The 13,316-nt window shown below is 43.8% G+C and overlaps 1 protein-coding gene across 18 annotated transcripts in view; it reads left to right on the plus strand.

Annotated features, from left to right (window-relative positions):
* Positions 1–13,316, plus strand: part of KTN1 (kinectin 1) — a 79,735-nt gene that overhangs the window by 15,027 nt on the left and 51,392 nt on the right. For 9 of the 18 annotated variants that reach the window (XM_071745218.1, XM_071745222.1, XM_071745229.1 and 6 more), the window contains exons 1-2: positions 9,145–9,722; positions 11,358–11,495. In XM_071745218.1, the coding sequence (XP_071601319.1) occupies positions 9,197–9,722; positions 11,358–11,495 (664 nt within the window). In that variant the 5' untranslated portion in view covers positions 9,145–9,196. Of the gene's footprint in view, positions 1–9,144; positions 9,723–11,357; positions 11,496–13,316 lie in introns of those variants that run through there. The other 9 variants (XM_071745224.1, XM_071745223.1, XM_071745225.1 and 6 more) reach the window with 3 other exon arrangements.

Below are 13,316 nucleotides of genomic sequence, written 5' to 3' on the forward strand. Positions count from 1 at the left end.
GAATTTGAGTACTGAGAAACTACTGCTTGTACCTGCTTTCCTCTGCCCTTCTGTGCTTGCAGAACTGAATTGGATTTAAGGACAGGAAAGGGCTGTAGCAGCTCCAAATTTCTCCAGAGATGTGTTTTTTTTTTTTTTTTTTTTTTTTTTTAATATACTTGGAATTTGAGGCTCTGCCTCTTTTGTGACTGGAGGGGAGTCAACTGGGTAATTGCTTTGGGTGCAGTAGAGCTTGTTTTAATCAAGTTAAGGTAGTAGAGCATGGCAAGGAGAGGTACAGAAGTCTCAGAATAAATATCCTTATGCTACTCCTGTGTCAGAGCAGGATTAAGCTGTGTTGGAGTAAGATACCCTGATACCCTCCCAGCTAAGTCAGTTCACTTGCCTTGTTCCCAACTTTGGGAATGACTGTGCATGCAGTGATGTCAGCAGATGGAGCAGGGGCTAAGATGGGTGATGAGGAGCTTTGTGACCCCAGCTATAAAGGACATACAAACAATTTTGCTGGTGATGCAAAAAAACCCCTGTGTCCCAGGAAAGGCTGAAACCCTGAGCAGACCCAGCTCCATCTGCCACCAGTTTGGGGGCAGGATGGCTGCACTCTGAGGCTTTCTCTGGATCTGAGGTGAAGATTATACTGTGAATATATATTTACCCAACTGACTGCAACAGATGTCAGAAGGTCTTTGTTGAGGGGAATAGTGGCCTTAAACTTGTGTAAATGGCTTTTGTGTGTGGTAAATCTGAGCTTCCATGGACTGTCACATGGACTTGGCTTGTACAAACCTCAGTTTACTTTCCAGACAGCTGACTGCAATAACAAAACAGGCATGGCCTGATTCTTCCCTCCTGCTTCAGGTGTGGTTGGGTGTGTTTAATGCTTCTTTCTGCCTGACCCAAGAGTCCCAGCATAAATCTGTACCTGGTTTCTGATGCTGGATGGGATGGTGTTGCAGGAGAGCTCTTGATACTCAGAATACTCCATGACATGCAGAACTCCTGCTCAGGCTGGTAATCTAAACTCAACTTTGGCCATTGATCTCCTCACTTTGTCTCTTATTTTTAGTATGTAATCCTGCATTAGGATGGTCTTGGCAAAGCCCCAAGTTCCAGCATTGCCTGCAAAACCAGATTTAATCAATGCTGGGTTTATGACAAGGTATTTGTTACACCTTGAGCATGCCTGGGATAGCCAGACCTTGCAAAGCAGCTGGGGGGGGGGGGAGATTAATCAAGCCAATATGTTGAGACTATTGGAAATGTAAACTTAATTATTATTCTGTTTTTTTAAATACAATTAAAAGATGCAGCTGCCTTGCTGGCTGGGTTTGTTGGCTCTCTGGCAGCTTTGGCTTTTGCTCAGAGGCAGTGCAGCCTTTCCTTGCCTTCACATCAGAATCATGCCTGCTCTTGTGTAGCCCTCACTGACCTATCCCTTCTGGTGGAATTTGGAGGATGGAAAGCAACAGATGTAACAGGGGATCTTCTGGAGCTGCTGTGTGACCAAGCCAGTGACCTTGGCTGCTATCACTGCCTGCTTGGGATGGGAGCAAAACCACGAGCTGAGGAAACTGGTGTCTGCCTTCAGCCTTTAGTTTAGATTTAGCTTCTCTTTGCTCCTTTGTGAAAGTGAGAAAAATCAGGTTGGTTTTTTTTTATTTGTATTTTAAATATAATTTCCCAGTTCCCTGTGCACAGGAGCTGATGGTGATTGAAGAGCAAAGGTTGGATCTGATCTCTGCTTACCAGGAGAGCAGGGAGGGGGGGAAATGGTTGCCTGAAAGACTCAGCTTGCTGCTTGGGTGTTTAAATACTTCTCAGCTCGTTCATGATGTGGGCAGAGCACGTCTGTACATGAGTGCATGATGGAAGGAGCCAGGGAGGCCTTGGGAACTCCCTGAAAATAAGGATGGGAAGATGCAGACTTGCTGAGTAATGCTCAGAGCCCTCTCAGGGTGCACTCCTCCCTCCTGCTGGAAGAAAGAAACCTTTGATCCTTTCCAGGCACTTGAGAAGGAAGGTAGTGTAAAGAGAATTTCTTATCTTCCGATTTTGGAGATAAGGTGTGTGTTAGAAGTAGGTGATTTTAAGGGAAGTCTTAGTTTCTGGTGTCTGGTGGGGTCAAGGACTTTTTCCTCTGGCCCAGATAGGGGCCAGTTTTTATCCCAAATAACATGCACTTGCAAAAACTGCAGGAAAAGCTTTTTTTTTTTTTTTAAGACTTCAGTCTTGAACAGTATCAGTGTCATGATGCTCATACTTTAGTGAGCCCTGTGGGTTTTGGAATATTTGAGTAAGCTGCTGGTCAGGAGAGCAGGGCTTGATTTTCCAGCTTCCTCCTTGCCAACAACCAGTGCTTTTATCCCTGGCTAAATGTGAGCTTGCTTGTTCCACTTTCACTGCTGTTAATTTCAACTCTGGGCTTTCTCCTGCAGCCCAGGTGGTTTCAGGGCATCAGCTGCCACCTGGGGAATCTCTGCCCTGCCTCAGCCTGTATCAGCTTGCCTGGATGGTCAAGAAACCTGAAAATAGATGGCCCAACCTGAAAATCCCTGCAGGGGGTACCCAGGTTCTTCTCACTATGGACCAGAGCAAGGTACTGGTGGCAACCTGGTTGTACCCCCAGCTTGGTCTCCATACTGCTGGTTTTTTGTCAGGTGTTGGCTCTGAAGAGGTGTTTAAAACCCAAACCAAAACCCTAAAAAGTGGTTTTGTTGAAGCAAAGCTCCTTCATTTCTGGAACTTAATAAATGGAGTGTCTGTGTTAACTAACATCAAGCAACTGAGAGCAGGCAGAGCCCAACAGATGGCACAAACAGCAGCATGTTTGGAATGGGAAATATTTACCTTGAGGGCATTTGAAGCCCTGAGATTGTGCTCTGCAAATGGCTTAATTGTATCAGTGTAATCAAGTGGAGAAGAACAAGATTTATTGACAAGTCTCATCCTCCTCTTGCTGGCAGCAGTTTCTAGGGGGTGTCAAGCACTGTTGAGCTTCACTTGAACAGGTCTCCTGCCCAGAGAAGAGTAACTTCAGTCTGTGAATGGTTCAGTCTGTAATTTCAAGTGTCTACACCCTGGTTCTGTTGTTGCACAAATTGCTGTGGCACAAATCATGCAAGGATTTAAATGAAACAAACTCAAAGCTTGAGCTGCTATTTATTACACTTCCCCCCAAGTTTTAGTTTTGAGAGGACTTCTGTAAAGGGAGCATGGAAATAGAGCTATCAAAGTAAAGTTTAAAAAGAGTAATAATTAAGGAGTAGTTTAAATTTTGCTATATGGGTCAAAACTGGCAGGGCCATTTAAATTTACAGGTTTTCTAGGTGGTGGATGCTTCCTGCACACCTCTTAGTTGTGCAGATTTAAGTGACCCATAAGAAATTTGCCTTTCTTTTCACTGGGAGCTCTCTTTTTCCTTACATAAGTGGCAGGTGAGACTGATGTGTAATATCTTATTTTTCTGTGTTAAAAACAGTGCTTGGATGCAGTTGCCTCCTCACTGGTGTTCACTGGACAGTGGTGGTTGTTTTTTTGGGAATGAATAACCCTGGAATGGGAAGATTGAGAAGGATGTTGAGTCATGGCAAGGGCTCCCATCGTTCCCAGCATTGCTCATCTCCTGAAATTATCCAGGTGTTAAGAAACTTGGAGGAAATTTGATGGATTTTATGGAAATTCCTGCTTGCTCTGACAGCTCAGCTTTTACTCTGCCTCTTATTGTCACCTTGCAGAAGCTCTGCTGACTTTTGAGTCCTGGGGCACCAAGAACACATTTTGTTTTTTCAGTGACACATCAAGCTGCTTAAAAAAACCAAACCTGAGCAAACCTGAGTTCTAACTCTGGAGATTTTTCTTCTGCTGTAGATGATGGTGAATGAACTACCTTGAGGTGTTTTTTTGTTTTTTTTTTTTTTTTTTGGCAGCCCTCCTTCCTAGAGCCTGAGCCCAGCAGGATGAAGTTAATCAATGCTCATGAACAAAGTCCCAGAGAGCTGGGTGCTCCCATTGTGTGGCTGGGGAACAGGCATGGAGTGGCTCAGCATCTTGTTTAATATTGGATTTTATCTGTGGCACATTTGGGTTTGGTTTCCATGTCTGGAGCTGGAATGGGTTTGGGAGTGAAGCTTCTTTGCCAGGAGAATCCTTTTTGCAGCTGGTTGATTGGGAGTGTGTCACTAACCCTGTGCAGCTTAAGGAAAAAATACTCTTATCTATTTGAGGAGTTTAGTGAATACTCCATGGAGATTTCTTGCTGTGTTCTTAGTGACTGGTGAATGTGAGGGCTTTCAGTCCTCTTGCCAGCTTGAGAAAATCCCAGGCAAAATACCCCAATTAAAGAAGCTGTTGCTTTAGCTAAATCATATCTCTTAAACTGCTTAGTACTTAATAATAATAAAAAAAAGCCTTAGGACCTATATTTTCCCCCCTTTAATGTTATTTTTTCAAAAAAGCACAAATCCCTGGAGATTATGTGTGTCTTGGGATCCCAGCCTTATTTCTAACTTGCTGGGATCATTAGCCAGATGGAGCTACAATTTATTTGTCTTCTCTAGTAAGAGAACCTAAACTGAATGAATATCCCATGAAATGTGGGGTCTGTGTGGGGTAGAACCTGAGACTTAAATGCAAAAAGCAAAGGGCACAAAATCCAGGGCAGCTTTAACCAGCAGAGGAAGTCAGGTGCAAGTAGAAACAGAGCCCTGGAGTTCAGAAATTGTTATTTTCTGTGGCACGGGCTCTGTTTAAGGGAACAAAAGTGCAATTCTTTTGTGAAATGAAGGATGGGCACAGTCACTGAGCGGGTGTGCTGGCTGGGACAGATGTGGTTTGTTCCCCTTTTTTCAGAATGACTGAAGCAATGTTGTGAGCTCTTCAATTTCTGAAGGAGATGGGAGCACGTCAGCAAGTGGGGAGCCTGGCACGGGGGCTGGGCAGGCAGGCTTTAAGAAATATGCCTGATAGATCATGGGGTTAAATAGGAAATCTGGATGAAAGGTGAGTATTTAACCAACTACCTTGAAGTTTCAAAGGAGTTAAGGTCACTGTGCCACTTGTTGGCAGAAGTAGAGGGATGTGCAGGTGGGATTTCTGCTGGGTTGTGCCCTGCAGCTTTTAGTGGAGCTACACTGGAAAGGTGTCCCAGGGAGGGCTGCAAGTGGGAAAAGTCCCCTTGCCAGCACTTCTGGGGAGGAGAAGGGATATTTTTGTGAGGGTGTTTCAGTTCTGTAGGACAGGAATGGGAATAATCCTAAAATGAAATCCAGAGGAGCACTTAAGCTGATACATGAAGGTTTTCAAGTTCATGTAGCATTCACTTTTTTCTGGTTTAATTGAAGAAGCTTCTGTGTCCTGTTTCTTCTTCTGTGTCCTGTTTCTTTTTATATGGAATAGGGCTTTTCCTCCTGTAGATTGTTGTTTTTTTTTTCAGATGGCTTATCAAAGTAATGCAGAAATATAAATGGGTATAGAGAAAGTTGCTTCATGATTTTAGAGTGTTGGAGGACAACTGGAAACCTGTGTGAGAGCCAGAATACCCCCTGGGAAGGATGCCACATCATGAAGATGTCTTGACAATGGGTGGATGGTGAAGGATGTCATCTTGTCACTCTGCATCCAAGCCAGAGGCAAAGCTGTCCTTGAGAAGTGATTTTTAAATGCCCTTTCTCATGTTGGGCTGAGATGGGAAGTTAGTGTTTTACCACCAGAGCAGAGCTCTTGTTTTCCATTCCAGAGTGTCCTCAACCAATTCTAGATACATCCTGAGGCTTTTCCTTTTTTTTTTTTTTTTTTCTTTTGAACCCTCCTTCCCTGTGAAAAGCTGGGTTTGTGTATGTTAAATTCCCTGAGGAACCCTGGAGATGAAATCTCTGTGCCTTGGTCACATTGTTTGGGGTGGAAGCATTGGTTTGACTCGTGCTCTGCTTCAGTGGTATGAGCAAGGTGAGGACAGGAACAGCAACTGAGAGCCCTGGAGCTGCTGGGAGGGCTGGAGCAGCTCTGCTCTGGAGCCAGGCTGAGAGAGTTGGGGGTGTTGAGGCTGGAGAAGAGAAGCTGCAATGGGGGGACCTTAGAGCACCTTCCAGTGCCTGAAGGGGCTCCAGGAAAGCTGGGGAGGGACTGGGGACAAGGGCAGGGAGGGATGGGATCAGGGGGAAGGGTTTCCAGCTGCAAGAGGGGAGATTTAGGTTAGATATTGGGAAGAAATAGTTTGTTGTGAGGGTGCTGAACCCCTGTGCCAGGTTTCCCAGAGAAGCTGTGGCTGCCCCATCCCTGGCAGTGTCTCAGCCCAGGTTGGATGGGGCTTGGAGCAACCTGGGCTGGTGGGAGGTGTCCCTGACCATGGCAGGGGGTGGGAACTGGATCATCTTCAAGGTCCCTTCCAACCCAAACCATTCTATGAGTCCAGAGAGACCCTGAAACTCACCATTGCAACACTGTGCTCCTGATCCAGCCCAAAGTGTAAGTGTTCCTCTGGTACAAGAGGAGTTAAGTGTGGGGAGGGGAGAGGTGGCCAAAGGCTCTGCAGAACCTGTGTTTCTCAGCCATCTCTGAGATCAGACCTTGCTCCATCCTCCCCACTCAGACTGTTGTCATTACATATTTATGACTCTTCTTGGAAGCAGGGGAAGCTTTTCAATGTGTTTAGCTTCCAACAGCATTTTCCTGCTTCAACTTGGTCCCATATAGGGGATACAGTGCCTCCTACCACTTGATGTCTCAAACCTTTGAGGCAGGACCTTTATTTCTCAAACCTTTAAGACAGGACCTTTATTTCTTAAACCTTTGTCTGTTTTGCTGAGTACAGGATTTGACCATTTGGTGCTGGGTGCAGGGAGGGCTGTAGGGTGTGAGCCCCTCAGCTGCAGCCACGGGGTGGATTTCTGGCCATCTGGGTGCTGGTGTGTGGGGTGGGTTGTTCTGGGCTCTGGTTTGGTATTGTAATCCTTGCAGTAATGTGTTGTAATGATCAACTTAATTACACTTGTGAAAAAGCTGCTTAATTACATATTTACGTTAGGGATTAGCTTTTCCTGTAAGCATTCAATATTGACTTTGGCTCAGACAAATTTTCAAGATCTGCTTCCTTGAAGAGATGACTAATATTACATCACTTAGTGCAGGAAGCAGGTTTTTATCAAGTAGCTGTAACTAATCACTTTGAAAGCTCCAGCTTAGTTTCAAGCATCTGTGCTTTTTCTTCCCCAAAGACAAGCTTTTCCTCCTATCCCTTTCAGCCCTTCTGAAACTTTCTGTGCTGGCTTTAATTGTGGACCCAAGGTTTTGTTTTTTTGTTTTTTTTTTTTGGTGAGCTGTGTGGACACAGAAAAGAAATACAAACTGGGAGGAGACTTAATGTTAAGACAAGTGGTGAATAGTTAGTGTATTGAAATGTTGGTCTTTTATTTGGATAACTTAATGGGCAAATTAGAGCTCCCACTCCTTGCTTTCTCAATTCACTGTTCAAATATATTATCAGAGTGTTCAAATATATTATCAGAGTAACTCCTTTCTGTCCAGAAACTATTGCTGGTAACAACTCTTCCTTCTTGAGCCTAGAGCCAGGCTGCAAACCAACCTCTGGTCAATGTGGCAGGGATGGCAAACCAGTTTACAGTAGCAGCTTCCCACAGCCAGAAGTGGAGGTGAAACCACCTGAAATAAAGTGCTGTCAGGTATTTAATTTTCTGTCTGCCCAGAAGCAAAGAGAACCTGATTTCTCCCTCCAACTTCTCCCTGGGTTTTATTTATTTTCTGTGTCCTCAGTAGGCAAATCTGTTTTCTCCAAGTGGAAACATTTCAAGGATTGTTGCTTTAGAGTGTGGGGTATTTCCTCCTCTCCTGGGGTCATTTTGCTTATGCTGAAGCCTGTGTGAAGCTCTCATCCTCAGCTTGGGCTGAGGAGAAGCAGGAGGGCAAACTGATACCTGTGCCCAGAGGCACTCACAGTACAAGGTGCCCCAAGGGTTGTTGAGGTGTTGGGTGTCTTGGGGGACCCTGCAGTTGGGCAGTGGCTGCAGATGAGGAAAACTATGGGAGAGACAACCTGAACCTTTGCCTTTTGTTCCCAAAATAAGAGATCTTCAAAGGGAGAAGATGCAGAGGCATCTTTTCTTACATAGAGGAATATGTAATTGTAGCATGTGCTTTGTGTGGTGTTTTTTAAACTTTGTCCATCAGGAATTGTATTTGCTTAGTTACAGTTTGGGTTGTGTTTTTGCCATGGTTTGTTTTGTTTGTTGGTTTTTTTTTTTCCCTTGGAACAAATGGTCTGGAGAAGATTTGGATTCTCCCTGCAAAAATCTAGGTTGGTTTGTAGTGATCAGTTGTGAAATAGGAAAATCTGGCTTGGCTTGGCCCCAGAGTTACATTTTTAGTTTCATTCTGTTTTTTTAAATTCTGGTTCCTGCTTTAAAAAAAATTAAACTTAATACTTGAGGTATAAGTTGTGTTTTCAGCAAATTATCCTGGAGTCATCTGGTCTGATAGCACCTTGGAAGCTGTACACTGTTACTTGCACAAAATAAGTAACACATCTCCCTGTTCTCTAAATATGTGGAGATTTCAGCAGCTGAAAACTGGGTTTTAGACTTCAAAAAGCAGTTTGGAAAGTACCTGATTCTTTATGGTTGCCTAACATTTAGGGTTCTCTCCCTACTTTCCCTCATTCCACTTTTGAAGCTGTCGTAAATCTGGGAACAAAAGGAGGTGAAATTTCACCTCCCACTTGCCAAGATAAAAATCTTAATTCATTATATTTGATTTATGGGGGGGGAAGAGTTACTCTGCATGTACTGGTCCTTTATTTCCCAGCCTCTGAAAGTGCTGCCTCATGTATTTTTTGAAATCAAAAGCTTTAGCTTGGTGAAATTCACTTGGGAAGGGAGAATGAGAAGATGAGGAAAAGCAAGGGAAGATGAGAACTGCTCTCTTCCAAGATCAGGAATCTTGCAAATTGGTTCTTTCCCATCCTGGGAAACTGAAGCAAGTGGTAAATGACTTCAGAAATTGTTCTGTGATTGATACAGTGTAGTTATTTTTAATACAAGCTATTTAAAGGCTTCTCTAAAACAAAGGTAAAGATTCTTTTATTATTATAATTGGTGGGGGAAATAGTGTCAAGGGAAACCTGTTCAAAACCTCTTTCTTTTTTTTTCTCTCCAGGTTTTTTAAAATACAGCTAAGAAAAAGCACAATGGAGTTTTATGAGTCTACCTACTTTATTGTCCTCATTCCTTTCGTGGTTATCACAGTTATCTTCCTCTCATTCTGGCTTTTCATGAAAGAAACTTTATATGATGAAGTACTGGCAAAACAGAAAAGGGACCTAAAATTTCCACCTACCAAGACGGATAAAAAGAAAATAGAGAAAAAGAAGAATAAGAAGAAAGAAGCTCAGAACGGGAACATCCATGAATCAGATTCTGAAAGCACACCTAGGGACTTGAAGCTCTCTGATGCCCTGAGTACAGATGAAGAACACATCACTCCTGCTCCTCCCTTGAGCACCACTGAAGCACCCACAGCTGTCAGAGAAAGGAAGAAGAAGGAGAAGAAGCACAAAGCAGTTCAGGATGACCATGTAAATAAGGAGTCAGAAGGATCCAAGTCTTCAGGCAAGAAAGTAGAACCAGTCCCTGTTACAAAACAGCCCACTCCACCATCTGAATCAGCAGCAGCTAAGAAGAAGTCTGGGCAGAAGAAGCAGAAAAATGGAATGGGTATCTCATGTTGCATATGCTTCTTGCACAGAACGCCAAAACCGTGTTCTGCTTTTTGCAAGGCCGCAGAGTGTCTTATCTCCCAACTGCTCTGCCTGATCTCTGTGAGGCAAAGCTCACTTCTAACCTTTTCCCTTTAACCAGCTGGTTGCAGTTTTCTCCCTGTTTTCATCTGGCAGCAATGCTCTGGTTTTCCTCCTCCTCTCCTTGCTTTTTCTTCTGCTAAAGGCGGTCGAGCGAAACAGAGGCTCTCGGATTTCTGCTTTGCTCCCTGGTTTGACTGCTTGGTTCTCAAGCTGCTGATGACCTGAAAGAAGTCCTGAGGTGTTTGCTGTGTGCATTTTGATGTCAAGCTATGAAAAAGGAGAGTCCTAAGAGTCATTGCTCTGATAAGGGAGGGCATCGAGGGGAAACTTCATAGCAGGCAGTGCAGAACAAATCACTGGTTAAGTGCAGGCTTAATGTACAAAAGAGGTGTTTGGTGGCTGATGCATGGCAAGAAGCACTTAGAGCTGCTTGCCACCTGCTGCACCTCTGTAATTTAAAAGGAACTGATGCTAAAAGAAAACTGGCCCAGGCATTGTAACTGGAACAGCCAGCCTAGAGCAGACTGAAAGCTGTAGTCAGATTCACCTGTTTAGGTGTTGACCCCATCCTCAGCAGAAGTTGACACATCTCAGTGTAGAGACTATGAATAGAAGTTAAAAAAAAGAATAAAAATACCCAGCTTCAGATAGAAGAGAAAACCAAACTATTTGCAGATCACCCTTTTGAGATGTAGGCATGACAGCCTTGCTACAGGGAGTGAGGAAAAAGAGTGACATTGCTGCTAGATGTGTTGGATTTCTTTTCTTTTTCCAAAAAAAAAAAAAGGGGGGGTCGGGGGGGGGAGAAAAAAGACCCACCCACTATCAACAACAGCAAAAAAAAAGTCTCAAATCTCATTTGTGGGTGTCCTCTGAATCTCTGTGGCATGGTTAAAATGTGGTCTGCAAGCACTGTTCTGAGGGCAGCCTCAATTAACTCTTCTCCTTGATTACAAGAGCTAACACCAGCACTGGTTTGGGTGTGTGTCAGCTCTGGCAAGAGTATTATATAGCACAGGCTGCCCCAAAAGTTTACACTAGAGACAACTTTTAAAAAAGAACAGTTCCCTAATGTGAAACACTTCTTTTCTGCTTCTCACAGTCCCAGTAGCTATTGGGGGTGTGTGTGTAAAATACCCAAGTGGCTTCATGGGTGGCTGGGTGGGGAATAAAATGCTTCCTGCACATGGGAAACTACCATGGGGTAACACACTTGCTGTCTGCAGTCAAACCTGGCTTGATTTGGTCAACTGTTCCTTGCATTGCTGTGTTTTCTGCTTGCAGATAAGATTCCTCTCTGCCCAAAGTGCCAGGTCCTGTGGCTCCTGACACTGCTGAACCTTTTTCTATTGCTTTTGGGGCCTTGTCTGATAGGGGAAGTGTATGTGCTTGTCAGTGTGTGTGTACATACATATGGATAACTTTGTTCTGATTTAAAATGAGGAGTTTCTCTTCTCTGGGGATGGACTTCAGTGGTTGTGACAGATACACTGATTAAGTGATGGTGAGTGTATACAGAAGAGCATATTGTCTTAATTGTCTGTTACAGATGATCAAGATACTAAGACTGATTCTGTTGTATCTCCTGCCAAAAAGCAAGACCCTGTGCAGCTCCACCAGGAGATAAAGCAAGAAAATGTATCAGGAAAGAAGAGAGTCTCTGCAAAGAAGCAGAAAGTTGATAATGGTGAGAATACAGTATGTGACTTAGTTCAGATAAACCTGACTGTTAAACCTTTTTGCCAGCCATGCTTTATTTCTCTTCCTTTGGAAAAGAAAATTGAAGAACAACTTTTAATTTGAAAAAGGAGGTTTCAGGTAGGAAAGATTATTCAGCCTGAGATATTATTATATTTTATGAACAGCTGGTACCATGGGACGTGGGGTGATGTGAACCTTTCTGAGTTCTCTTGCATCCAAACCTCCATGCTTCAGTTGAGGAGTAAGAAGTTAGTAAAAGCTGAGCAGGCTCTAAGTGGGTCTGAGCAAGGAATGTCTGGAACTGATGCAGTCATCTGCCCCAAACAAGACTGCAGGTTTTTTATGCAGTTGCTTTGACCACGTTCCTCTCTCAGTGTCTTTTTGTTAGCTGGCTCTTGCTCCAACATAAACTGCTCATCTTTGCTGTCAAGGCCTTCACTATTTGTCATCCCTCATTCTCTGCCAAGATCTGCTTCTTGTCTCCTCTTGGCTCAGTCTGCCTCTGTGTTTGTTTTGTTGTTTTTTTTTTTTTTTGTTACAATGAGTGCTGTTGTGTTCATGGCTTTTGGGGAGAACATGACCATGAAGTTCTGTAAGGCCACCTTGTTAGCTTCTCACAACCCTTCTTGACTAGGACAGCTATGAAGAAGTTGGCAGCTGGTGAAATTCTGGAGCAGACAATATTGGTCACTGTTTCCTTTATGCTTTGGTCAGATTTTTGGAATCCAGATCAGTTGTGGGACCTGTTCAGACCAAGGTGGGGCTCCAAGTACAGGATTCCTCTATGATGTAACAACTAAAAAACTTTCAAATTACTTCTCAAAGAATCATAGATTGTCAGATTGAAAGGGACATGAAGAAACCTACTGATGGGGAACCTAATATGTGTGATTTGCTTTTTATGAATGTTGCTCTGCTTTTTCTGATTGCCCATTCTCCAGGGGCCACTCTGTGGACCACAGCCTTGTCTGCATATGCTCAAATAAGCATTGGAACCAGCTTTGCCAATATTAAAGCTGTCAGTGCTACACAGAAATAGCTTGTGCAGTATTTGAATGCAAGCTGTTTGCTTTTAAAGCCACCTCTCCAAAAATGACAGAGCAAAAATTAGCTACAGTGGCCATCTGGATTGTCAAAGACCAGTACTATGGGGACTTCAGGTGTTACTGACACTGTGAAATGTCTCATTAAGTAAATTAAATTAAATAGATTTTTGAAAGGAGGGAAATAAAATGAGGAGGGGAAGTTAATAAAGAGAGGAAGGCAAAAGGTGAGGATGGTTACTGGATTAGGTGGTGGATATTTCTGCTAAAGGAGAGCTCTCCTCACTTCTGAGCTTGCAGTGTACCTGCAGTTTGTGTTAGTGGAAAAACTCCAGCAGGTGATGTAGAAGGCCTATAAATCTATTTTGCTCCTTCACAGCAGCCAGAATACACAAGTGTTTTCTAACCAGCTCTATGCAGCCAGGGATGCATATTCACCTTGCACTGAAACCTTGCATCCCACCCAGTTCTCTCCATCCTACGGGCAGGGGGGAAGCTGGGTGGACAACAAGTCCTGCTCTGTTGCTGTCTGTGTGTTGTCTGCTGTCCTTCCTCTTCTCCCCACTTCTTTTGTCTCAGCAGCACACACTGAAAATTCCTTTAAGCAGAGGCTGATCCTCAGCCCCCTCTGAAGAGGGCTGTGTGAATGGAGACTCAGGGTCAGTGGGTACCTCTGGCTACCTCTGTGAATATTAATGATGCTTAAAGCCTGCTCTGACAGATGAGATGTCTTCATTAAGTGCAGCTGAGTCTGCATGTGAAAT

The sequence above is a fragment of the Heliangelus exortis genome, chromosome 5 (assembly GCF_036169615.1).
Source record: "Heliangelus exortis chromosome 5, bHelExo1.hap1, whole genome shotgun sequence".
Taxonomy (NCBI): domain Eukaryota; kingdom Metazoa; phylum Chordata; class Aves; order Apodiformes; family Trochilidae; genus Heliangelus; species Heliangelus exortis.